Source organism: Excalfactoria chinensis, chromosome 25 (assembly GCF_039878825.1).
Source record: "Excalfactoria chinensis isolate bCotChi1 chromosome 25, bCotChi1.hap2, whole genome shotgun sequence".
NCBI classification, from domain to species: Eukaryota; Metazoa; Chordata; class Aves; order Galliformes; family Phasianidae; genus Excalfactoria; species Excalfactoria chinensis.
The window spans coordinates 3,131,100-3,157,118 of record NC_092849.1 but is presented as its reverse complement, the minus strand read 5'-3'; the positions used below and the strand labels follow the sequence as shown (position 1 = coordinate 3,157,118).

The 26,019-nt window shown below is 61.7% G+C and overlaps 5 protein-coding genes across 6 annotated transcripts; 2 read left to right on the top strand and 3 right to left on the bottom strand.

Moving 5' to 3' along the window:
* Window position 1: 1 nt before the first annotated feature.
* Window positions 2-9,017, bottom strand: GGCX (gamma-glutamyl carboxylase). Its single transcript, XM_072357112.1, has 15 exons — window positions 8,963-9,017; window positions 7,736-7,942; window positions 6,622-6,780; window positions 5,591-5,756; window positions 5,146-5,224; window positions 4,971-5,077; window positions 4,212-4,375; window positions 3,810-4,069; window positions 3,428-3,559; window positions 3,205-3,356; window positions 2,527-2,696; window positions 1,404-1,534; window positions 1,178-1,325; window positions 276-471; window positions 2-200 (listed from the first exon to the last, which is right to left on the bottom strand). Exons 1-15 carry the CDS (start codon window positions 8,985-8,987, stop codon window positions 53-55), a joined length of 2,244 nt encoding a protein of 747 aa, XP_072213213.1. The 5' UTR covers window positions 8,988-9,017; the 3' UTR covers window positions 2-52.
* A 1,062-nt stretch (window positions 9,018-10,079) lies between these two features.
* Window positions 10,080-12,842, top strand: LOC140262703 (vesicle-associated membrane protein 5-like). The gene is made up of 3 exons (XM_072357205.1): window positions 10,080-10,117; window positions 10,747-10,878; window positions 11,793-12,842. Exons 1-3 carry the CDS (start codon window positions 10,115-10,117, stop codon window positions 12,006-12,008), a joined length of 351 nt encoding a protein of 116 aa, XP_072213306.1. The 5' UTR covers window positions 10,080-10,114; the 3' UTR covers window positions 12,009-12,842.
* Window positions 12,843-13,586: 744 nt separating this feature from the next.
* On the bottom strand, window positions 13,587-15,787 carry C25H2orf68 (chromosome 25 C2orf68 homolog). Of its 2 annotated transcripts, none has more exons than XM_072357069.1 (4): window positions 15,565-15,787; window positions 15,222-15,337; window positions 13,821-13,950; window positions 13,587-13,726 (listed from the first exon to the last, which is right to left on the bottom strand). In XM_072357069.1, the coding sequence occupies exons 1-4, from the start codon at window positions 15,657-15,659 to the stop codon at window positions 13,705-13,707; spliced, it is 363 nt and encodes a 120-aa protein (XP_072213170.1). In that variant the 5' UTR covers window positions 15,660-15,787; the 3' UTR covers window positions 13,587-13,704. The 2 variants fall into 2 exon arrangements, with proteins under 2 accessions (XP_072213170.1, XP_072213171.1); XM_072357070.1 differs by having other exon boundaries at window positions 13,821-13,928; window positions 15,226-15,337.
* Window positions 15,788-15,791: 4 nt separating this feature from the next.
* Window positions 15,792-21,835, top strand: LOC140262621 (ubiquitin carboxyl-terminal hydrolase 39-like). Its single transcript, XM_072357068.1, has 12 exons — window positions 15,792-16,187; window positions 17,088-17,157; window positions 17,279-17,373; window positions 18,062-18,198; window positions 18,288-18,440; window positions 19,177-19,402; window positions 19,497-19,574; window positions 20,051-20,118; window positions 20,392-20,723; window positions 21,318-21,453; window positions 21,549-21,635; window positions 21,744-21,835. The coding sequence occupies exons 1-12, from the start codon at window positions 15,803-15,805 to the stop codon at window positions 21,789-21,791; spliced, it is 1,815 nt and encodes a 604-aa protein (XP_072213169.1). The 5' UTR covers window positions 15,792-15,802; the 3' UTR covers window positions 21,792-21,835.
* Window positions 21,836-21,979: 144 nt separating this feature from the next.
* Window positions 21,980-25,940, bottom strand: SFTPB (surfactant protein B). The gene is given in 6 exon segments (XM_072356940.1): window positions 21,980-22,015; window positions 22,562-22,744; window positions 23,649-23,834; window positions 23,970-24,050; window positions 25,060-25,152; window positions 25,761-25,940. Coding segments are annotated over 6 exon segments (759 nt in total).
* Between the last annotated feature and the right edge of the window lie 79 nt (window positions 25,941-26,019).

The window sequence follows — 26,019 nt, the reverse complement described above, 5'->3', positions numbered from 1 at the left end:
ATAGAAAACGTTTTATTGGGGTTCAAATGAATGGGGACGGGATGGGGGGGGGTCAGAGCTCGGGGGGGGGCGGCGGCGTCGTGCCCCCCCCTCCGTCCTCCCCCTCCCCCCAGTTGGCGAACGCCACCTCCTGGGCCAACTGCTCCGGGGGGGGGCGGCCCAGCGCCAGGTTGCGCAGCGCGATGCCGGTCATCAGCAGGCTGGGAACAAAGGGGGGTGAGACAAAGCGGGGGGGGGGGGGCGGGGGGTTTGGGTTGGGATGGGGGGGGTCTCACCTGCGCCGGAAGAGGTGGAGTTTCCTGCGCAGGAAGCGCTGTAGCCGCTGCGCTGCGCTCGCGTTGCGCCGCTGTCCCGCCTCCTCCATCAGCCGCTGCCGCCGAAGGAACGTGGCCAACAGCGGGTCCAGCGCAGCGCCGGGGGGGGGAGGGTCACCCAGAAGGGGGCGGAGCTCGGGGGGAAGCGGGGCTGTCTCTGTGGGAGGGGGGCAGGGACAGGGTAGGGTTAGGGTCAGGGTTAAGGTTAAGGTTAGGGTTAAGGTTAGGGTAACATTGGGGTTAAGGTTAGGGTTATGGTTAGGGTAGCATTAGGGTAAGGGTTAAGGTTAGGGTTGGGGTAATGGGGTTAGGGTTAAGGTTAGGTTTAGGGTTTAAGTTGGGTTAGGGTAACGTTTGGGGTTAAGGTTAGGGTTAAGGTTAGGGTTAGGATTAAGGTTAGGGTTAGGGTAATGTTGGGGTTAGGGTTAAGGTTAGGGTAGCGTTAGGGTTTGGGTAACATTGGGGTTAAGGTTAGTGTTAGGGTTAGGGTAGTGTTGGTTAGGGTTTCGGTAGCGTTAGGGTTAGGATCAGGGTTAAGGTTAGGGTTAGGGTTAGGGTAACGTTGGGGTTAAGGTTAGGGTAGTGTTAAGGTTAGGGTTAAGGTTAAGGTTGGGGTTAAGGTTAAGGTTAGGGTTAGGGTTAGGGTTAAGGTTAGGGTTAGGGTTAGGGTTAAGGTTAAGGTTAGGGTTAAGGTTAAGGTTAGGGTTAAGGTTAAGGTTAGGGTTAGGGTTAAGGTTAAGGTTGGGGTTAGGGTTAAGGTTAGGGTTAAGGTTAAGGTTAGGGTTAGGGTTAAGGTTAAGGTTAAGGTTAGGGTTACGGTTAAGGTTAGGGTTAAGGTTAAGGTTGGGGGTCCCATTGCTCACCGGTGCCGTTCTGCAGCCGCTCTCGCAGCTCCTGCAGCCGGGTCAGGTTGTGCTCCAAGGCCACGGCCGTGGTGTTGACGTAGGTGTACATGTAGCACGAGGGCTGCGCCGACACCGTGTGCACTTTGTGGTACTGCCCGGCCGGGAGCTGCGGGTGCAGCCGCTCAGTGACCCCCCCAGTGCAAAACAACGACCCCCCTCCCTTCCCCACCTCCCCCCCCCCCACCTTTATGCTGTCCCCCTGGTGCAGGCTGTGGTTGCGTTGCTGCTCCACCAGCTCCAGCAGCACGTCGCCCTGCAGCACCCGCAGGCTGGTGTTGCCCAGGTCCTCGCTGACAAAGTTCTCCAGGTGCAAACCTGGTCCGGGGCCGCACGCTCAGCTGGGCTGGGGGCGACCCCACAACCCCCCCATGACCCCACAACAACCCCCCCATGTCCCCATCCCTGCACCGTCCTGCTCCCAGCCCACCCGGCTCTATCCCAGTCCTGTCCAATCCAGCCCCATCCCCACCAACCACAACCACCCCATCCACATCCAATTCATCCCACCATCCCAACCCCATCCAAATCCCATCCAACCCAGCTCTATCCCAATCCTGTCCAATCCAACCCAACTCCATCCCAATCCCACCCACCCCCCCCCGATCCCATCCAACCATCCGATCCAACCCAACTCCATCCCTACACCCTCCAACTCCACTCAACCCCATCCCAACCTCATCCAAACCAACTCCATCCCAACCTCATCTAATCCAACTCCATCCCAACCTCATCCAAACCAACTCCATCCCAACCCTACCCAACCACCCCCATCCCACCCTATCCAACCATCCACTCCAACTCAATCCCCTCCAGTTATCCCATCCAACCCCATCCCAATCCTATACAACCCAATACCATCCAACCCAACCCAATCCCACCCAGCCATCCAACCCAACCCCATCCCAATCCTATACAACCCAAAACCAACCAACCAACCAAATCCCACCCAACCATCCTACCCAACCCCATCCCAGTCCTATACGACCCAAAACCAACCATCCAACCCAACCCCATCCCAATCCTATACAACCCAAAACCAACCATCCAACCCAACCCAATCCCACCCAACCATCCAACCCAACCCCATCCCAATCCTATACAACCCAATACCATCCAACCCAACCCCATCCCAGTCCTATACGACCCAAAAACAACCAACCAACCCAATCCCATCCAACCAACCCCATCCCATCCCATTGTCCCCCCCTGTCCAACCCACCCCCATCCATCCACCCACCCAACCCACCCATCATCTCCTATTGGGACTTTCAATCCCCGGGGCTGGTGCTGCCCCCCCGTTCTCCTACCAGGGAAGTCAGCGATGAAGACCACGTCCGTGTGTCCGTCCAGGCCGCTCTCCAGCTCCTGCAGCTTCTCCCTCCACGGCGACAGCTCCAACAGCAGCGGCAGCACCCAGGGTGTGGGGCGCCATGGGGACCACTCCGCCTGCACCAGATCCACCCGTGGGTCCACCAACCTGCGGGGTCACCAACCTATGGGGTCACCAGCGCCCCACAGAGCCGTCCCAGTGACCCCACGTGTGTCCCCACCCCACAAGAGCCCCCAACGTCCCCAGTGATGTCCCCACATGCGTCCCCACCTCTACGGGATGGGCTGATGGGGTCAGCGCCCCACCTGGCCACCTCGATGTCCCTATATTTGTCCCTATCAATGGGGTCAGTGCCCCACCTGGCCGCCTCGATGTCCCTATATGTGTCCCTATCAATGGGGTCAGCGCCCCACCTGGCCGCCTCGATGTCCCCATCCGTGTCCCCATGCTGTCCCATTATGCATCCTCATCTTTGTTGGGAGTGGTGATGGGGTCAGAGCCCCACCGGCCCCCCAACATCCCTATACATGTCCCTATCAATGGGGTCAGCGCCCCACAGGACCCCCACAACATCCCTCTGTGTCCCCACCTCCATTGGACGCAGCGATGTCCCCATTCCCACCGATGGGGTCAGTGCCCCCCAGGACCCCCCCACCTCTGCTGGAAGCGGTCGTTGATGGACACCCAGATGTCGAAGTAGATCTGGGGCTGGGACACGTTGTACTGGGGCAGGATGCGGCTGAGGCACAGCGAGTATTGCTTCAGCATGTCGGCGTGGTCCTTCCAGCGCCGGGTCTGCGTGAACACCTACAGACCCCCCCCATCAGCAAGTAGGACCCCCCCCCTATTCCCAGACCCCCCCACAGGGCCGCACTCACCCCAGGTTTGAGGTAGCCCACCTCCCCGGTGAGCCCGTCCCGGTACGTGATCTTCACGTGCTGATGGAAGCGGGAGTGCACCATCATGTCCCACGAGTAGCCGTACAGCCCTTGGGTCCAGCTGTTGTAGCCCTGGGGGGGTCACAAGGCACAGGATGGCGACCCCCACCAGCGTCCCCATATCCCTGTGTGCCCCCAAGTTCTGTCCCTGTAGCCACATGCGCCCCCCCAGCGCTGTCCTCACCCCACACCGATGTCTCTGGGTCCCTTTGTGCCCCCACCGATGTCCCCATGCCCCTACGTGCCCCTCAGTCACGTCACCATCCCCATGTGCCCCCCACTGCAGCCCCCACCCCCCAAATACCCCCCCCAGTGCCCCCACCTGTGTGATGAAGTGTGAGTAGGGCAGGAAGAGCTGCTCCAGCACGTAGAGCAACGTGAAGGCGGCCGCCAACTGCTGCCGGAGCGTGGGGCGCCGCGCAGCCCCCCGACCCCCATAGTGACAGTCAGGGCTGCGCCGGGGGGGGGCGGTGGTGGGCAGCAGCCCCTGCAGCCAACGTGGGCAGCGGGCACACAGCCGGCGCGGCCATGACGGGTGACAGAACAGCCCGCTGCTGGCCAGCATGGTGTAGGAGAACATCCCTGCGGGGGGGGGACACGGCGTTAGGGACACACACGGGGCACAGTGCGGGGGGGAGCGGGGGCATCTATGGGGACACAGGGACCCCCAGCACCCCCCATATCCCCCCCCCCCGGTGCCCCCCATCCCCGCCTGCTGCGTCACCGATGCTGAAGAGCTGCGAGTTCATGCAATGGAAGTAGGTGACGAGGATGAGGCCGACGGGCCGCGTGGCGTCGAAGAAGAGGAGGAACCCGGCGGAGAGATCCAGCGCCAGCCCCCCCCCGTGGACCACCAGCCGGCTCGTCAGCTCCTCCGACAGCACCAGCCTGCGGCATCAGAGGGGGATCCAACCCAACACAACACAAACCAACTCAACCCAACTCAATTCAAGCCAACTCAATCCAACCCAACTCAACCCAACCCAAACCAACACAACCCAACTCAATTCAACCCAACTCAATCCAACCCAACCCAACTCAATCAAACCAACCCAACTCAACCCAACCCAACTCAACCCAACCCAAATCAATTCAACCCAACCCAGTTCAAAGCAACCCAACTAATTACAGCCCGACCCAATCCAACCCAACCCAACTCAATTCAAACCAACCCAACTCAATTCAACCCAATCCAACCCAATTCAATCTAATCCACCTCAACCAAACCCAACCAAATTCAACTGGACCCAACTAATACAGACCAACTCAACCCAACCAACCCAACTCACCCAAACCCAACCCAATCCAACCCAACTCAATTCAATTGAACCCAACTAATACAGACCAACTCAACCCAACCAACCCAACTCACCCAAACCCAACCCAATCCAAGTCGACTCAATCCTACCCAACCCAGCCCAACTCATCCCAACCCAACATGACCCAGCCCAACAACCAACACAGCCCAGCCCACCCCACTCACCGAAATGGGGAGAAGAGCCAATGCCGCGCCAGCGACCCCATGGAGTACCCACCCACCCAGTCAGCATCCAACTTCTTCAGCCCCGCGATGAAGTAGACGATGAAGATCTGTGGGGACACACGGTGACGTCCCCCGGTGGGGACGCTGTGGGGGGACGCAGTGGGGTGGGACCCACCTGGGCACGGAGCAGGGTGTAGTTCCAGAGCGGGACGTGGGCGTTGCGCTTTTGCGGGCGGAAGAGGCCGTCGATGGAGCTGTGGGGACACGGGGGGTGGCACCGAGGGGATGTGAGCGCTGTGGGGTGGGGGCACGGCCGCCCCTTGGGGACAGTAAGACATGGGGGACCATTGGGAAGCATGGGGACATCAAGCCGTGTCACCCTGTGGGGACCCGACCCCATCGGACACCCCACACCGACCCACCCCATTGCCCCGTACCCCATCCCTTCTCCCTCCTCCCATTGCCCCCATGTCCCCATGTCCCAATATCCCCATGTCCTCGTACCCTCATGCCCCACAATGACCCCATATCTCTGTGTCCCCATAACCCCATACCCTCATGTCCCCACAATGTCCCCATGACCCCCCATCCCCACAATGTCCCCCCACCCGTCCCCGTACCCGTATCGGTCGGCGCCGAGCAGTGCCAGCTGGAAGGCCAGCAGCCCGTAGAGGTAGGAGTGGTTGTTCCAGCTGGCCTTGTCCAGCAGCAGCACGTACCAATATGGCAGCAGAAAGGCCACAGCGCTCAGCCGGTAGCAGCAGCCCAGCATCACCCCCAGGGCGCCTGCGGGACACCCCGCATCACCCCACACCCCACACCCCACCCCATGGCCACAAACCCATCCCAATGACACCATTACCCACCCCAGTGGCTCCATCCCCGCCCCCATTACCCCATGCCCACCCCACACCAACCACAACCCATCACCCAATGCCCATCCCAACGACCCATACCCACCTCCATGACCCTATACTCATCCCATACCCCTTCCAATGACCCCATACCCATCTCAATAACCCTGTACCCATCCCATACCCATACCCATAACCCCACACCCACTCCCTCCCCATGCCAATGACCCCATATCCACCCTCAGGACCCCATACCCACCACCATAACCCCATACCAATCCCATACCCATTTCAGTGACCCCCCTACCCACCCCATATCTATGCTAATGAACCCGTAACCATCCCCATGACCCAAGCCAATGACCCCACACCCACCCCATGACCCTACACCCACCCCAATGACCCCATACCCATCTCAATGTCTCTGTACCCACCCCACTAACATCATACCCAGCTCAATGACCCCATACCCACCCCAATGATTCTGTACCCATCCCAATGACTCTGTACCCAACTCAATGACATCATACCCAACTCAATGACCCCATACCCATCCCAATGACACCATACCCATCCCAATGACCCCATACCCACCCCAATGACTCTGTACCCAACTCACTGACCCCATATCCATCCCAATGACCCCATACCCACCCCAATGACTCTGTACCCAACTCACTGACCCCATACCCACCCCAATGACCCCATACCCACCCCAATGATTCCATACCCACCCCAATGACTCTGTACCCAACTCACTGACCCCATACCCACCCCAGTGACCCCCCCCCACGTACCGAGCGCCATGATGGCGTACAGGAGGTACATCCAGTCGAGGGGCAGCGGCTGCAGGGCGGGCAGCAGCGGGAAGCGACAGACCTGCAGCCCGTCCAGGTAGCGGAAATCCAGCCGGGCCATGCCACGCTCCTGCGGCACGTCCAGCACCATCAGCAGCCCTGAGAGGGGCAGGGAGCAGTCAGAGCCGGCACCAACAGCACCAATAATGGCACCAATACCAGCACCAACACCAACAGCACCAACACCATCATCAGTCCCCACCACCACGACTGCCACCACGACCAAGGCCACCATCACTGTCATCCCCACCACCACCATCATCACCAACCATCACCGAGACCCCCCCACCCCCCCTCACTGTCACCATCGATGCCACCATCCCCATGATGTCACCCACCTCCATGACACTATACTCACCCCATACCCCTTCCAGTGACCCCAAACTCATCCCAATGACCCCATACCCCTTCCAATGACCCAATGCCCATCCCAATGACCCTGTACCCATCCCAATGACCCCATACCCCTTCCAATGACCCAATGCCCATCCCCATGACCCCATACCCACCCCAGTGACCCCATACACATTCCATCCCCATCCCCATAACCCCACACCCACCCCATGCCAATGACCCCATATCCACCCTCAGGACCCCATACCTGCCACCATAACCTCATACCCATTTCAGTGACCCCCATACCCACCCCATATCTATGCTAATGAACCCATAACCATCCCCATGACCCAAGCCAATGACCCCACACCCACCCCATGACCCCACACACACCCCTATGACCCCACACCCATCTCAATGACCTTGTACCCATCCCAATGACTCTGTACCCATCCCACTGACATCATACTCAACTCAATGACCCCATACCCATCCCAGTGACCCCATACCCATAACCCCACACCCTTCCCATGCCAATGACCCCATATCCACCCTCAGGACCCCATACCCACCACCATAACCCCATACCAACCCCATACCCATTTCAGTGACCCCCCTACCCACCCCATATCTATGCTAATGACCCCATAACCATCCCATAACCATCCCATAACCATCCCATAACCATCCCATAACCATCCCCCATTTGGCCGCTCACCGAATGCAGCCCGGAATGCTCCGAGCGCTGCGGGGTCGGTGGGTCGGTGCAGCAGCCGCACCATGCGGCCCCATTGGGTCACCTCATGCAGCTCGAAGCCCAGCAGGCGCCGGGCCCACCCTGGGGGGCTTTGGGGGCCGTGGGGGGGCGCTGGGGGGGTGTGGGGTGCGGGGTCGGCATGGCCCGGCCTGCGGCGCCGCGTGGAGCCTGTGGGGCAGATGGTGTGAGGGCTGCGGCCCTGCGAGACCCAGAGCAGCCCCATAGAGATCCCATAGCTGCCCTATAGCCCCAATAGACGCCTCATTGCCCCAAAGCAGCCCCATAGATGTCCCATAGTTGCCCTATAGCCCCAATAGAGGCTGCCTTGCCCCAAAGCAGCCCCATAGAGGTCCCATAGCTGCCCTATAGCCCCAATAGACGACTCATTGCCCCAAAGCAGCCCCATAGAGGTCCCATAGCTGCCCTATAGCCCCAATAGATGCCTTGTTGCCCCAAAGCAGCCCCATAGAGGTCCCATAGCCCCATAGCCGCCCTATATCCCCAATAGATGCCTCGTTGCCCCATAACGACCCCCACAATCCCGTAGCAGCCCCGGAGTGGTCTCACATCCCCCATAGCAACCCTACTATGTTCTCATGCCCTCACAGCAGCCCCCATAGCAGCATCGCAGCCCCATAGAAGCCCTATAGCCCCAGTAGTGGCCTCGTTGCCCCATAACAGCCCCACAATCCCACAACAGCCCCAGAGCAGTCTCACAGCCCCCATAGCAGCCCCATGGCCCCATAACCAACCCATAGCCCCATAGGATCCCCATAGCCCCATAGGAGCCCCACAGCAGCCCCATAGGAGCCCCACAGTGGCCCCATAGCAGCCCCATGGCCCCATAGGGGACCCATAGCCCCACAGATTCCCCATAGGATCCCCATAGCCCCATAGGAGACCCACAGCGGTCCCATAGCCACCCCATAGCCCCATAGCAGCCCCATGGCCCCACAGAGGCCCCATAACCACCCCATAGCCCCATAGGAGCCCCATAGCCCCATAGGAGCCCCACAGCGGCCCCATAGCAGCCCCATGGCCCCATAGGGGACCCATAGGAGCCTCATAGCCGCCTCCCAGCCCCATAGGATCCAATAGCATCCCATAGCATCCCATAGGGCTCCATAGGATCCCATAGGACCCCATAGGATCCCATAGGGCCCCATAGGGCCCCGTAGCATCCCCCACCCGCTGCCTCCTCCGCCGCCGCCATCGCTCCGCCTCGTCCCCGCCCCGCGCCACGTCAGCGCCCGCCGCCCAATGGGAACCGACGGCAGCGCCGGGCGGGGAGCCGCCCCGTGACCTCTGACCCCGCCGTCACCTTTGACCCAGTGACCTCTGACCCCCCCCCCCCCACGATGTCAGCCCCTCCCCCACCATGGTCCCCATGTCCCTATAACGACACCCCTATAACGACACCCCTATGGCCCCATAGCGCCCCTATGGCCCCTTGGTGTCCCCATATCCCTATGGTGCCCCCCTTACCCTTATGTCCCCATATCCCTATAGTGTCCCCATATCCCTGTGTCCCCTCGTTGTCCCCCCCCCCCCATTGTCCCCAATGGCCGCAGTGGTGGCGCCAGGCACATGGGGACAAAGAGCTCAGTGTGTCAGCAGTGACAATGGGGACATCTGTGGGGTCATGGGGGCACCTCTGTGGGATCCTATGGGGCCCTATGGGGTTCTATGGGGTTCTGTGGGTTCTATGGGGTTCTATGGGGTCTGTGGGGTTCTATGGGCTCTATGGGGTTCTGTGGGTTCTATGGGGCTCTATGGGGCTCTATGGGGTTCTATGGGGCTCTGTGGGGTTCTATGGGGCTCTGTGGGTTCTGTGGGGCTCTATGGGATTCTATGGGGTTCTATGGGGTCTGTGGGGTTCTATGGGTTCTGTGGGTTCTATGGGGCTCTATAGGGTTCTGTGGATTCTATGGGGCTCTATGGGGTTCTATGGGGCTCTGTGGGGCTCTATGGGATTCTATGGAGTTCTGTGGGTTCTGTGGGGCTCTATGGGGTTCTATAGGGTTCTGTGGGGCTCTATGGGATTCTATGGGGTTCTACGGGGTTCTATGGGGATGTGGGGACGTGGGGGGGGGGGGTATCTGTGGGGTGATGGGATCCATGGGGGGGGGCGGAGCCGGCCCGGGGTCACCGCCGACCTTCGTGCTCCGCGTTGTGGGGCGGAGATTCCGGTTCGGGCGGGGAGAACGAGGCCGCTCCGGTGCCGGTGTCGGTCCCAGTATCGGTGTCAGTCCCGGTGCTGGTCCCGGTGTCGGTCCCGGTGTCGGTCCCATATCGGTCCCGGTCCTGGTATCGGTCCCGGTCCCGCTGCCCCCCCCCGCCATGGTGAGCGCTGCGGCCACTTTCGCTTTCACTTCCCGGCTTGGCGGACCCGCGCCGCCTTTACCCCCCCCCCCCCCCGGTTCCTCCCCCCCCCCATGTCCCCACATCCCCCCCGTCCCCAACACCCCCCCCCATCCCTGTCCCCACCCCTCCCTGCTCCCCCATCCCGTGTCCCTTAGGGGGGGGGTCCCAATATCCCCCAATGTCCCCCCATCCCTACAGCCCCTTGTGTCCCCCCACCCCCCATCCCTGTGTCCCCAATGTCCCCCCACCTCCATCCATAGCCCCCCATGTCCCCCCCCATGTCCCCCCCCTCCATCCATAGCCCCCCATGTCCCCACCCCATGTCCCCCCCCTCCATCCATAGCCCCCCATGTCCCCCCCCCCATGTCCCCCCCCTCCATCCATAGCCCCCCATGTCCCCCCCCCATGTCCCCCCCCTCCATCCATAGCCCCCCATGTCCCCCCCCCATGTCCCCCCCCTCCATCCATAGCCCCCCATGTCCCCCCCCCATGTCCCCCCCCCTCCATCCATAGCCCCCCATGTCCCCCCCCCATGTCCCCCCCCTCCATCCATAGCCCCCCATGTCCCACCCCCATGTCCCCCCCCCATGTCCCCCCTCTGCCCCCAGGCGGCGCTGTCCCGCTGCCAGCAGCAGGCGGAGGAGCTGACCGAGCTGATGAGGCTGAACGTGGCCAAAGCGCTGGAGAGAGAAGAGCGGCTGGGGGAGCTGGGGGGGAGGGCGGAGGAGCTGAGCGCCATGGTGGGATATGGGGGGGTATGGGGGGGATATGGGGGATATGGGGGGATATAGGGAATATGGGGGGATATGGGAGGGTATGGGGGGGATATGGGGGGGAATATGGGGGGATATGGGGGGGATATAGGGGATATGGGGGGGATATAGGGAATATGGGAGGGTATGGGGGGGAATATAGGGGATAAGGGGGGGATATGGGGGGGATATAGGGAATATTGGGAGGTATGGAGGGATATGAGGGGGAATATAGGGGATATAGGGGAGTATGGGGTGGATATAGGGGATATGGGAGGGTATGGGGGGGATATGGGGGGAAATGGGGGGTATGGGGGGGATATGGGGGGGAATATAGGGAATATGGGAGGATATGGGGAGGTATGGAGGGATATGGTGGGGATATGGGAGTGATATGGGGGGGTATGGAGGGGAATATAGAGGATATGGGAGGGTATGGGGGATATGGGGGATATGGGGGGGATATAGGGAATATGGGGAGGTATGGGGGGGGAATATAGGGAATATGGGAAGATATGGAGGGATATGGGGGGGAATATAGGGGATATGGGAGGGTATGGGGGGGACATGGGGGGATATGGGGGAGAATACAGGGGATATGGGGGGGATATGGGAGGGATATAGGGAATATGGGGGGATATGGGGGGCCAGGGAGACACCATGGGGATATGGGGTGTGTGGGGATATGGAACTAAGGGGACACTATGGGGACGTGGGGTGTATGGGGGGACACAGCCCTAAGGGGACATCATGGGGTCTATGGGGATATGGACCTGGGGGGGGGGGGTGGAATATGGCCTTAGGTGTCACAGTCCTGGGTGTGGGGGGGGGGCACACAATGTATGGGGTTGGGGCTGCATTGTCCCCTTAACGTCCGTCAATGTCCCTCAATGTCCCCATAGGGCTCCCAGTTCCGGCGCAGCACCCGCGTGGTGTCGAGGCAGCAGCGCTCCCGGCGGGGCTGGGGGGCTCCACGGCTGCGGTGGGTGTTGGTGGGGGTGGGGGCGGCGCTGCTGGTTCTGTTAATAGGGCTGGGATTGGGGCTGGGGCTGCGATGGGCCGCACCTACAGCAGCACAACGACCCACCGCCACTACGGGAACCACACAGCACAGCTGAGACCCTACAGAGACCCTATAGAGACCCTACAGCGACAATGGGGTGTTATGGGACCCTACAGCAACAAGGGGGTGTTATGGGACCCTACAGCGACAATGGGGTGTTATGGGACCCTACAGCGACAATGGGGTGTTATGGGACCCTACAGCGACAATGGGGTGTTATGGGACCCTACAGCGACAATGGGGTGTTATGGGACCCTACAGCAACAAGGGGGTGTTATGGGACCCTACAGCGACAATGGGATGTTATGGGACCCTACAGTGACAATGGGATGTTATGGGACCCTACAGCGACAATGGGGTGTTATGGGACCCTACAGCGACAATGGGGTGTTATGGGACCCTACAGCAACAAGGGGGTGTTATGGGACCCTACAGCAACAATGGGGTGTTATGGGACCCTACAGCAACAATGGGGTGTTATGGGACCCTACAGTGACAATGGGATGTTATGGGACCCTACAGCAACAAGGGGGTGTTATGGGACCCTACAGGAACAATGGGGTGTTATGGGACCCTAAAGGAACATTGGGATGTTATGGGACCCTACAGCAACAATGGGGTGTTATGGGACCCTACAGGATCAATGGGATGTTATGGGACCCTACAGCAACAATGGGGTGTTATGGGACCCTACAAGTGACAATGGGGTTTTATGGGATCCTACAGTGACAATGGGATGTTATGGGACCCTACAAGGAACAGGGAGCAGGACCTGCCACGAAGACCCCTACAGTAAACAGACTGGGACACGTTAGAGACCCTACAGTGAAGGAGCTGCTCTGGGGGACCCTACAATAAACAATGGGATGCGTTTTGGGAGAGCCTACAATAAACAGGGACCAAAGCATTGAGACCTGCTGGGAAGACCCTACAGTAAAACCCTATGGGATCCAATATGGGGACACCCTACAATAATGACCCTATGGGATCTGATATGGGACACCCTACAGTAAGAACCCTATGGGATCTGATATGGGGTCACCTACAGTAAGAACCTATGGGATCTGATATGGGGTCACCCTACAATAAGAACCCTATGGGATCCAATACGGGGACACCCTACAATAATGACCCTATGGGATCCAATATGGGGTCACCCTACAATAAGAACCCTATGAGATCCGATATGGGGACACCCTACAACCCTATGGGATCTGATATGGGGACACCCTACAATAAGAACCCTATAGGATCCAATATGGGGACACCCTACAGTAACAACCCTATGGGGTCCAATATGGGGACACCCTACAACCCTATGGGATCTGATATGGGGTCACCCTACAATAAGAACCCTATGGGATCCGATATGGGGACACCCTACAACCCTATGGGGTCCGATATGGGGACACCCTACAATAATGACCCTATGGGATCCGATATGGGGACACCCTACAACCCTATGGGATCCAATATGGGGTCACCCTACAATAAGAACCCTATGGGATCAGATCCGGTGCTGTCACCACCGTCCCATGGCATCCCCCACAATGCACTGACCCCACGCAGCCCCTCACACCACCAGCACCTTTAATGCCACCCTATGGGGCAGGATTGCCCCCATATTCCCCCATATTATTCCCCCCCCATCACACTGCCCCCCCCCCTCTTGCAGATCTCATCCCGCACCCTCTGGCACAGGGCGCTGCGCAGGTCGGGCTCCATGGGGCTGCGGGCACAGACCCTGCGTGTCACCTCCTCTGCGCTGTCACCCTGCGGGGGGGGGGGGGGGGGGGGAACAACAACGGCACCCGATGTGGGGGGGGGTCCCCAAATAAACCCCCCCCCCCCAACTTGCTGCCCCCACCTGGTGCACGATGACGCTGGTGACGTTCCCGTCGTCCCCTTCGTAGTCCAGGCAGAAGAGACGGGGACCGCGGGGGGGGTGGGGGGGGGGGGCGGGGGGGACCCCGGGCTGCTGTCACCTGGAGGGACCCCTGCAGCCCCCCCGGCACTATGGCACCACCAGGACCCCCCCCAGCCCCCCAATAGCACCCTTGGGTGTCCCCCTACCCCCCCAATGCCTCTCCCCCACATCCCTCCCTGCACTTTGGGTGCCCCCCACCCAATACCCCTGCCCCCCTTTTGGGTGCCCCCCTATACCCCAAGCCCACCCTGAAGACCCCCCACCCCCACCCCCAATAGCACCCTTGGGTATCCCCCCCCCCAAATGCCTCCCCCTGGGGGATCCCCCCCACATTGGGTGCCCCTAAGCCCACCCCTGGGTGCCCCCCCCCCAATACCCCTGCCCCCCTTTTGGGTGCCCCCCTACCCCCCAAGCCCACCCCGAGGACCCCCCCACCCCTCCAACAGAACCCTTGGGTGTCCCCCTCCCCCCCCAATGCCTCCCCCCCACACCCCTCCCTGCACATTGGGTGCCCCTAAGCCCACCCCTGGGTGCCCCCCCCCCACCCCAATACCCCCCTTTTAGGTGCCCCCCTACACCCCAAGCCCACCCTGAGGACCCCCCCACCCCTCCAACAGCACCCTTGGGTGTCCCCCTTCCCCCCAATGCCTCCCCCTGGGGATCCCCCCCACATTGGGTGCCCCTAAGCCCACCCCTGGGTGCCCCCCCCCCCCCAATACCCCTGCCCCCCTTTTAGGTGCCCCCCTACACCCCAAGCCCACCCTGAGGACCCCCCCACCCCTCCAATAGCACCCTTGGGTGCCCCCCCCCCCCCACGCCCCTCCCTGCACATTGGGTGCCCCTAAGCCCACCCCTGGGTGCTCCCCCCCCCAACCCCAATACCCTGCCCCCCTTTTAGGTGCCCCCCTACCCCCCAAGCCCACCCTGAGGACCCCCCCACCCCTCCAATAGCACCCTTGGGTGCCCCCCCCCCCCCCACTCCAAAACACCCCCCCCCCCTCACGCCCCTCCCTGCACATTGGGTGCCCCTAAGCCCACCCCTGGGTGCCCCCCCCCCCCCCCCAATACCCCCCCCCCTTTGGGTGCCCCCCTACACCCTAAGCCCACCCTGAAGACCCCCCATACCCCCCCCCCATACTGGGTGCCCCCATATCCACCCTTGGGTGCTCCCCAAGACCCCCCCATCCAACTGCTCCTAAACAACCCCCCCCTTAACCCCCCCCCCATATCGGGTGCCCCCAATCCCCCCCCTGGCTGCCCCCCTTCACCCCACAGACCCCCCCCCCCCCCACATCGATCCTCCCCCCGCCCCCCCGGTCGCCCCCCCCCCCCCCCCGTTACCGGCTCTCCTCGCTCTGTACACGGGCTGATCGGGCCGGCGGGGCCGGGGGGGGGTCGCGGTGTGTCGCCCCCGGGCTCTGCCCCGCGCCTGCCTCACGGCGCGCTCGTAGGCGTCCCTGGGCAGCGGGAATCAGCACCGGGTACCGGGGGGGGGTACGGGAATACCGGGGGGGGGTACGGGGGTACCGGGGGGGGGGGGGTATGGGGGTACCGGGGGTGTACGGGGGTACCGAGGGGGGGCTGTGAGGGCGCAGGGAGGCTGTAGGGCACCGTAAGGGGGACAGACGTGCGTTGCAATGGGGGGCTGGGAGGTCCCGGGGTCGTTACCGGAGGTTACCGGTACCTGGCCAGCTGGTTCCGGCGGATGTGCCGCACGAAGCCGTGGCTCATATCGAGCCGCCCGCCCGGCCGGCAGCGCCGCCCCGAACTCGTCTCCATCCGACGGGACAAAAAGCAACAACCGAATCGGACCGAACCGAACCCGCCACTTCCGGGACGCGGCCCCTTTAAAAGTTCCGCCGGTGTCCGGCACGCCGCACTGCGCAGGCGCAGAGCCCGCAGGGACCGATGACGCTCTGCGCATGCGTCACGGAGAACGTGGTATAGCGGCGCATGCGCAGTGCGCCGCGATGTCGAGCCGCGGGAAGAGGGAGCGGGACCGGGAGCGGGAACGGGCCGCGGTGCGGGGAACCGGGCCGGTATCAGCGCGGGGATCCAACCGGAACCGACGGGACAGCGATGCGGAGAAGGGCCGAGGCAGGAGGGAAACGGAGCGGGGACGGGAGAAGCGGGAGGCGGCGGCGGAAAGTGGGACGGGCCTGGAACTGAGCGGAGCGATCGTGAGGGGACGGAGGGAGGCGGGAGACGGAAACTGGACCGGAACCGGAAGCGGAAGCGGAGGAGCGGTGCGCGTCAAACGGGAGCGGGAGGAGGATGGAGACTCTGAACCGGAACCTGAACCCACCGGTGGGGAGAAGGGGGGTAACGGGGGGTAATAGGGGGTAACGGGGACAGCGGGGCGGTACCGGGAGTGTGGGGCCGGTTATGGGGTCGGTTATGGGGTTGGTTATGGGGTCAGTAATGGGGCTGTGGGGTCGGTTATGGGGCTGTGGGGTCGGTTATGGGGTCAGTAGTGGGGCTGCAGAGTCAGTTATGGGGCTGTGGGGTCAGTTATGGGGTCAGTAATGGGGCTGTGGGGTCGGCTATGGGGTCGGTTATGGGGCTATGGGGTCAGTTATGGGGTCAGTTATGGGGTCGGTTATGGGGCTGTGGGGTCAGTTATGGGGTCAGTAGTGGGGCTATGGGGTCAGTAATGGGGCTGTGGGGTCGGCTATGGGGTCGGTTATGGGGCTGTGGAGTCGTTTATGGGGCTATGGGGTCAGTTATGGGGTCAGTAGTGGGGCTGCAGAGTCAGTTCTGGGGCTGTGGGGTCAGTTATGGGGTCAGTAGTGGGGCTATGGGGTCAGTTATGGGGCTGTGGGGTCAGTTATGGGGTCGGTTATGGGGCTGTGGGGTCGGTTATGGGGGATTTGGTGTCAGTCTGGGGGCAGCAGGGCTGGATCCGGGGCCTTGGGGTCACATACGGGCCTGTGGGGCCGGGGCTGCTGTGGGGTGTTTGGGTGCAGATAAAGGAACATGGGGGGAACTGGGTCTGGTTCTGGGGCCTGTGGGATCCGACATGGAGCTGTAGGGAACCAGGGCTGGGTCTGGGGGGGGGTCAGTTATAGGGACATGGGGAATGTGAGGTTGGATCTGGGGCTGTGGGGGGAGCTGTGGGTTGGGGTCAGGGCTGGGATGTGGGGGGGGTCAGATCTGGGCCCCCAGTGCCCCATTCACTACTGAGCTGTACCCCCCCCCTTCCTGCAGTGCGCTATGGCCGCTTTGACCCCGAGGACCAACGCAGCCGCCATTGCCCCTACCTGGACACCATCAACAAGTGAGGAGCGGGGAGGGGGCACCCAAAGGTGGGGAGGGGGCACAAGGGAGCAGATGGGCACCGCCAGGGGGTCCCTATGGCCGCCCCCAGCCCCCCCCCCATAGCTCTGTATTGTCTACAGGAGCGTGTTGGATTTTGACTTTGAGAAGCTCTGCTCCATCTCGCTGTCACACATCAACGTCTACGCCTGCCTCGTGTGTGGGAAGTACTTCCAGGGTGAGCACAGTGGGATGGGATGGATGGGATGGGATGGGATGGGATGGGATGGGATGGGATGGGATGGATGGGATGGGATGGATGGGATGGGATGGATGGGATGGGATGGGATGGGATGGGATGGGATGGGATGGGATGGATGGGATGGGATGGGATGGATGGGGATGGGATGGATGGGGATGGGATGGATGGGGATGGGATGGATGGGGATGGGATGGGATGGATGGGGATGGGATGGGATGGATGGGATGGGATGGATGGGATGGGATGGATGGGATGGGATGGATGGGATTGGATGGGATGGGATGGATGGGATGGGATGGATGGGATTGGATGGATGGGATTGGATGGGATGGGATGGATGGGATGGGATGGATGGGATGGGATGGATGGGATGGGATGGATGGGGGGCTGTGTGTGTGCTGGGATGGGATGGGATGGGATGGGATGGATGGGGGCTGTATGTGCTGGGATGGGATGGATGGGGAGCTCTGTGTGCCAGGATGGGAGCTGTGTGTGTTGGGATGGGGGTCTCTGTGTGCTGGGATGGATGGGGGGCTCTGTGTACTATGATGGGGCTCTGTGTGTGCTGGGATGGGGCTCTGTGTGTTCTGGGATGGGCAGCTCTGCCCCCCAACCTCTGCTTTGTGGGGTCGTTTGAGCCCTGACTCCTCGTGTCACCCCTCAGGCCGGGGGCTGAAGTCCCACGCCTACATCCACAGCGTGCAGTTCAGCCACCACGTCTTCCTCAACCTGCACACCCTCAAGTTCTACTGCCTGCCCGACAACTACGAGATCATCGACTCGTCGCTGGAGGACATCACGGTGTGCTGCAGCACCTGGGGCTCTATTGGGCTGCCTTTGTGTCCCCCCCCGACCTGCTGTGACACCGCCTTGTCCCCCCTGTTGTGCAGTACGTGCTGAAGCCCACCTTCACCACGCAGCAGATCAGCAACCTGGACAAGCAGGCCAAGCTGTCCCGTGCCTACGATGGTACCACCTACCTGCCCGGCATCGTGGGGCTCAACAACATCAAAGCCAACGACTACGCCAACGCCGTGCTGCAGGTCTGCCTATGGGGAGGGGGCCGAGGGGGGGCAGAATCCCTTAGTGAGTCCCTTAGTGGACCCCTTAGTGGACCCCTTAGTGGACCCCTTAGTGGACCCCTTAGTGGACCCCTTAGTGGACCCCTTAGTGAGTCCCTTAGTGGACCCCTTAGTGAGTCCCTTAGTGGACCCCTTAGTGAGCCCCTTAGTGGACCCCTTAGTGGACCCCTTAGTGAGTCCCTTAGTGGACCCCTTAGTGAGTCCCTTAGTGGACCCCTTAGTGGACCCCTTAGTGAGTCCCTTAGTGGACCCCTTAGTGGACCCCTTAGTGAGCCCCTTAGTGAGCCCTTAGTGGACCCCTTAGTGGACCCCTTAGTGGACCCCTTAGTGAGCCCCTTAGTGGACCCCTTAGTGGACCCCTTAGTGTACCCCTTAGTGGACCCCTTAGTGGACCCCTTAGTGAGTCCCTTAGTGAGCCCCTTAGTGGACCCCTTAGTGAGCCCCTTAGTGGACCCCTTAGTGAGCCCCTTAGTGAGCCCCTTAGTGAGCCCCTTAGTGGACCCCTTAGTGGACCCCTTAGTGGACCCCTTAGTGGATCCCTTAGTGGATCCCTTAGTGGACCCCTTAGGGAGTCCCTTAGGGAGTCCCTTAGGGAGTCCCTTAGGGAGTCCCTTAGTGAGTCCCTTAGTGAGTCCCTTAGTGGGCCCCTTAGTGGACCCCTTAGTAGACCCCAGCCCACACGTCGTGCCGCCCCCAGGCTCTGTCCAACGTCCCCCCGCTGCGCAATTACTTCTTGGAGGAGGACAACTACAAGAACATCAAGCGTCCGCCCGGGGACATCATGTTCCTCTTGGTGCAGCGCTTTGGGGAGCTGATGCGCAAGCTGTGGAACCCCCGCAACTTCAAAGCTCACGTCTCCCCCCACGAGATGCTGCAGGCCGTGGTGCTGTGCAGCAAGAAGAACTTCCAGATCACCAAGCAAGGTGAGGCCCCGTCGGATGCGGCTGCTGCCACCGTTGCTGCACCCAGCCCCGTCTTCATCCTCCTCTTCTTCCTCCTCCTCCTCCCTGTTTGCAGGGGATGGGGTGGATTTCCTCTCGTGGTTCCTCAACGCGCTGCACTCGGCCCTGGGGGGCACCAAGAAGAAGAAGAAAAGTAAGTGGGGGCTGCAGGGGCTGCAGGCCGTCCCATGGCCTTTGTTACCCCCATGCTGTCCCTGTGCTCCTTATGTCACCCCCTGTGCCCCTCTGTCATCCCTCTGCCACCCCTGCATCCCCTTGCTCACCCTTCATGCCTTTTGTCACCCACTGTGCCCCTCTGTCACCCCCACGTTACCCCCTGTGTCCCTTTGGTCACCCCTCATCCCTCCTGTGTCACCTTCTTTGCTCTCTGTCACCCCCCTTTGTCACCCCACGTCCCTTTTGTCACCCCTTTGCCAACCCTGTGCCCCACTGTCACCCCTCATGTCACTCCCAGTGCCCTTTTGGTCACTCCTCTGCACCCCCCTCATGCCCCTTGATCCCCCCTATGCCACCATTTGGCACCTCTCTGCCCCCCCCCTGTGCCCCACATCACCCATTCCAAGCCTCTCCTGTCTCCCCTCCCTCTGACCCCACTCTGTGTGTCCTCAGCCATCGTCACCGACGTCTTCCAGGGCTCCATGCGCATCTTCACCAAGAAGCTGCCACACCCAGACCTGGTGAGTACCCCCAGATCCCCCCCAAAACCCCCCCAGACCCTGTGAGTACCCCCAGATCCCCCCCCAGACCTGGTTAATTCCCCCCAGATCCCCCCCAGACCTGGTTAATTCCCCCCAGATCCCCCCCCAGACCCTGTGAGTACCCCCAGATCCCCCCCAGACCTGGTTAATTCCCCCCAGATCCCCCCCCCAGACCCTGTGAGTACCCCCAGATCCCCCCCCCATGTTGTGGGGCTGCCCCATAGTGCTGACCACGCCACCCCCATCCCGCAGCCAGCCGAGGAGAAAGCCCAGCTGCTGCAGAACGCCGAGTACCAGGAGACCATGGTGGAGTCCACCTTCATGTACCTGACTCTGGATCTGCCCACGGCTCCGCTCTATAAGGACGAGAAGGAGCAGCTGATCATCCCCCAGGTGCCGTTGTTCAGCATCCTGGCTAAATTCAATGGGGCCACCGAGAAGGAGTACAAAACCTACAAGGAGAACTTCCTGAAGCGCTTCCAGCTCACCCGGCTGCCCCCGTATCTCATCTTCTGCATCAAGCGCTTCACCAAGAACAACTTCTTTGTGGAGAAGAACCCCACCATCGTCAACTTCCCCATCACGTGGGTGCTCTGCTTGCCCTGCCCTGACAATGGGGGGGTTGGGGTGGTCCTGGGGGGGGTTGGGTTGGTCCTATGGGGGGGTGAGGTGGTCCTGGGGGGGCTTGGGGTGGTCCTAGGGGGGTGTTGGGGTGGTCCTATGGGGGGTTGGGGTGGTCCTATGGGGGGTTGGGGTGGTCCTATGGGGGGTGAGGTGGTCCTGGAGGGGGTTGGGTTGGTCCTATGGGGGGTGAGGTGGTCCTGGGGGGCTTGGGGTGGTCCTGGGGGATTAGGGTGGTCCTAGGGGGGGGTTGGGGTGGTCTTGGGGGGGGTTGTGGTGGTCCTATGGGGGGTGAGGTGGTCCTGGGGGAAGTTGGGGTGGTCCTATGGGGGTTGGGGTGGTCCTGGGGGGGGTGGGGGTGGTCCTGGGGGGGGTGGTCCTATGGGGGTTGGGGTGGTCCTGGGGGGGGTGGGGGTGGTCCTATGGGGGCTTGGGGTGGTCCTATGGGGCTTGGGGTGGTTCTATGGGGCTTGGGGTGGTCCTGGGGGATTAGGGTGGTCCTGGGGGGGTGGGGGTGGTCCTGGTTCGGGTGCTGACGGTGCTGCCCTGCCCTGCAGCAATGTGGACCTGCGTGAGTACCTGTCAGAGGAGGTGCAGGCTGTGCACAGTCACACCACCTACGATCTGATCGCCAACATCGTGCACGATGGGAAACCCTCCGAGGGCTCCTATCGCATCCACGTGCTGCACCACGTGAGTGGGGGGCAAAAAGGGGGGAGGTGGGAGGTAGGAGGGCAGCCCTCAGCATCACCCAGCTGCTCCATCCCCCCCTTTATGTTCCCTGGCAGGGCACTGGGAAGTGGTACGAGCTGCAGGACCTGCAGGTGACCGACATCCTGCCGCAGATGATCACACTGTCTGAGGCCTATATTCAGGTGAGGGGATGGGGGGGACAAGGGGAAAAGGAAGGGACAGAACGTCCCCAAAACACCCCCCAGCACTCACAGCCCCCCCCGTATCCCCACCTCCATGTTCTGCCCCAGATCTGGAAGCGCCGGGAGGAGGACGAGACGAACCAGCAAGGAGCCTGAGCTCCCACCCCCCATTAAATGTGCTGCTTTTTTATTCTCCTGCACGTTTCTTTCAAGCTTTTCTGGCTCTTTTGGGGTTGTTTTTATTGGCCTCCATTTGCCCACCTCACCCCCAAGGAGAGGCAACAGGGACGGCGGTGCTGCTGGCATCCAGGCTTTATTTGGGGCTGCAGCTGCTCCTCCCATCCCTACAGCCCAGCGTGGTCCTGGCAGTACAGCTGAGCCTGGTGGTGAGCAGTGGGGTTGGTGACGTGTCACCCCCCCCCATGTCCCTTGTCACCCCCCCCATGTCCCTTGTCACCCCCCCATGTCCCTTGTCACCCCCCCATGTCCCTTGTCGCCCCCCCCATGTCCCTTGTCGCCCCCCCCATGTCCCTTGTCACCACCCCCCATGTCCCTTGTCACCCCCCCCATGTCCCTTGTCACCCTCCCCATGTCCCTTGTCACCCCTCCCATGTCCCTTGTCACCCCCCCATGTCCCTTGTCACCCCCCCATGTCCCTTGTCACCCTCCCCCATGTCCCTTGTCACCCTCCCCCATGTCCCTTGTCACCCCCCCCATGTCCCTTGTCACCCCCCCCATGTCCCTTGTCGCCCCCCCATGTCCCTTGTCGCCCCCCCATGTCCCTTGTCGCCCCCCCATGTCCCTTGTCGCCCCCCCATGTCCCTTGTCACCCCCCCCATGTCCCTTGTCACCCCCCCCATGTCCCTTGTCACCCCCCATGTCCCTTGTCACCCCCCCCATGTCCCTTGTCACCTCCCCCTGCTTACCTCACAGCGCTGGGCAGTCTCAGCACTGGAGCACCAGTAGGCTGGGCCCAGGGCGCAGGGTCCGGGCTTTGGGGTCAGCCCTGGCTTTGGGGTCAGCCCTGGCTTTGGGGACAGCTCGAGGTTTGGGGACAGCTCAGTGAGCACCTGCCACAGAGCGGGGTCCTAAGGGAGGAGGGGACACGGCTGGTGACAGCCCAGGGGCCTAACAGAGCTGCTGGGTGAAGGTGGCAGCCCTGGGGGTCCCGGTGCGTCCCTTGGGGTGGGACACCTTTAGGGTCCCCATTGTGTCCCTTTGAGTCCCCAGTACATCCCTTGGTGACACCCTGGAGCACGTCCCTATGGGCTGTGACACCTTCAGGGTCCCTACTGTGTCCCTTTGGGGCTGTGACACCTTTAGGGTCCCCAGTGCATCCCTTTGGGTCCCCAACACGTCCCTATGGGGCTGTGACACCTTTAGGGTCCCCAGTGCATCCCTTTGGGTCCCCAGCATGTCCCTATGGGGCTGTGACACCTTTAGGGTCCCCATTGTGTCCCTTTGGGTCCCCAATGTGTCCCTATGGGGCTGTGACACCATTAGAGTCCCCAGTGTGTCCCTTTGGGTTCCCAACACGTCCCTATGGAGCTGTGACACCTTTAGGGTCCCCAATGCATCCCTTTGGGTCCCCAATGTGTCCCTATGGAGCTGTGACACCTTTAGGGTCCCCAATGTGTCCCTATGGAACTGTGACACCTTTAGGGTCCCCAGTGCGTCCCTTTGGGTCCCCAGCGTGTCCCTATGGAGCTGTGACACCATTTAGGGTCCCCATTGTGTCCCTTTGAGTCCCCAGTACATCCCTTGGTGACACCCTGGAGCACATCCCTATGGGGCTGTGACACCTTCAGGGTCCCCAATGCATCCCTTTGAGTCCCCAACACGTCCCTATGGAGCTGTGACACCATTAGGGTCCCAAGTGTATCCCTATGGGCCTTTAGGGTCCCCACTGTGTCCCTTGGTGACCCCAGACCCCCCCGTCCCCGTGCTCACCCAGTTGCCCCCAGCACTCAGCAGGTCTCTCTTGCTGTCCCCGACGTCCCCCATTGGTGCCACGATGGCACCAGCTCCATCCTCGGGGCCGCAGCTGAGCAGCAGGTGACACACCAGCCGCGGCGCCAGCTTCCCCAGCACCGTCTCCAGCACCAGCGCGGTGTAACGCTCTGCCAGGCATTGGCACGCGCCCGCCACCACCACCGGCAGAGCCCGGCACAGCTGGGACACCGCCATGGCCACGGCTGCCTATGGGCAGCACACACAGCTCAGCGACAACCCTCTGCTGGAACCGGCACCGGAACCGGCACCGGAACCGGCACCAGAACCGACACCAGAACCGGCACCAGAACCGGCACCAGAACCGGCAGCACCTCACCGTACCTTGGGGACGGCGGCCTCAGCGCGGGACAGGAAGGTACGGCACAGCCAGCACAGCGGCAGCGGCACCGGCAGCGCCGCGTCCTTGGGGACAATGGGGAACAGGGGTTGGCCCTATAGCCTCCATGTGGGGTTTTGGGGTTCCCATGGGGCGCCCATGGGGATACTCAGTGGGGTTCCCATTGGGGATCCCATTAGGATACTCAGTAGGGTTCCCATTGGGGATCCCATTAGGATACTCAGTAGGGTTCCCATTGGGGATCCCATTAGGATACTCAGTAGGGTTCCCATTGGGGATCCCATTAGGATACTCAGTGGGGTTCCCATTGGGGATCCCATTAGGATACTCAGTAGGGTTCCCATTGGGGATCCCATGAGGATACTCAGTAGGGTTCCCATTGGGGATCCCATTAGGATACTCAGTGGGGTTCCCATTGGGGATCCCATTAGGATACTCAGTAGGGTTCCCATTGGGGATCCCATTAGGATACTCAGTAGGGTTCCCATTGGGGATCCCATTAGGATACTCAGTAGGGTTCCCATTGGGGATCCCATTAGGATACTCAGTGGGGTTCCCATTGGGGATCCCATTGGAGCACCCATGAGGATACTCAGTGGGGTTCCCGTGTGGGTTCCCATTAGGGTTCCCATTGTGGTTCTCATTGGGATGGTCATTGGGATGTCCATTGGGGATCCCATTAGGACACCCATTAGGACACTTATAGGGGTGCCCGCTGTGGTTCCCATTGGGGCACTGGCTGGTAATGTCAGTAGGGTTCCTATTGGTGTTCCCATTGAGCTCTGATGGAGGTTCCCATTTAGGTTTCCATTGGGGTCCCTATTGGGGTTCCCATTGGACACCCATGCAGAGACCGCCATCTTTGGCCTTTGGGACACTCATTGGGTTGTCCATTGGGATTCCCTGTAGGCCATCCATTGGGGTTCCTATTTTGACTCTTATTAGGATACCCATAGGGGAACCCCACATGGACACCTCCATACACCCATAGAGAAGACCCTATTCACCCACCCATACAAAGACCCACGGATGTGCCCCCCAGATGCCCCCCAGAATCCCATATACATCCCATACCTGCAGGAGGGCTCCCATAGGGGGGGACACAGTTGGGACCCCCCCGGGCTGCCCGGGGCACAACTCCAGGCGGGCACAGATGGCAGATGGCTTCTGTGGGGACAATGGGGGGGGACGGGGACAACAGGGGGGGATGGGGGCAACAGTGCCTGCAGCCCAGGCACCCAAAGGTGTCCCCCATATGGCGCTGTGTCCCCATACGGCTCCATGTCCCCCCCATGTCCCCCCATGTCCCCCATGTCCCCCCCATGTCCCCCCATGTCCCCCCATGTCCCCCCCATGTCCCCCCATGTCCCCCCATGTCCCCCCCATGTCCCCCCATGTCCCCCCATGTCCCCCCATGTCCCCCCCATGTCCCCCCCATGTCCCCCCATGTCCCCCCATGTCCCCCCATGTCCCCCCATGTCCCCCCATGTCCCCCCATGCCCCCCCCATGCCCCCCCCCATGCCCCCCCCATGCCCCCCCCATGCCCCCCCATGCCCCCCCATGCCCCCCCATGCCCCCCCCATGTCCCCCCCATGTCCCCCCCATGTCCCCCCCATGTCCCCCCATGTCCCCCATGTCCCCCCATGTCCCCCCATGTCCCCCCCATGTCCCCCCATGTCCCCCCATGTCCCCCCCATGTCCCCCCATGCCCCCCCATGCCCCCCCCATGCCCCCCCCCATGTCCCCCCCCATGTCCCCCCATGTCCCCACTCACCAGCTGTCCCCTCAGCTGTGCCTCCAGCAGCTCCCAGTACCGGCTCACCAGGCTCTGACATGGTGACACCATGGTGGGCACTGGCAGTGCCATGCACTCCCTCCGCAGGAAACCTTCCACTGCCGCCTGTCCCCATACCGCCCTCCAGTGTCCCCATGGGAACCCCCCCGATGTCCCCATAACCCCCCATGTCCCCCAGACCCCCCCCAGCACCCCCTTGGCAGCCGACACGTTGGCATGCGGCATGCGCAGCAGGGCT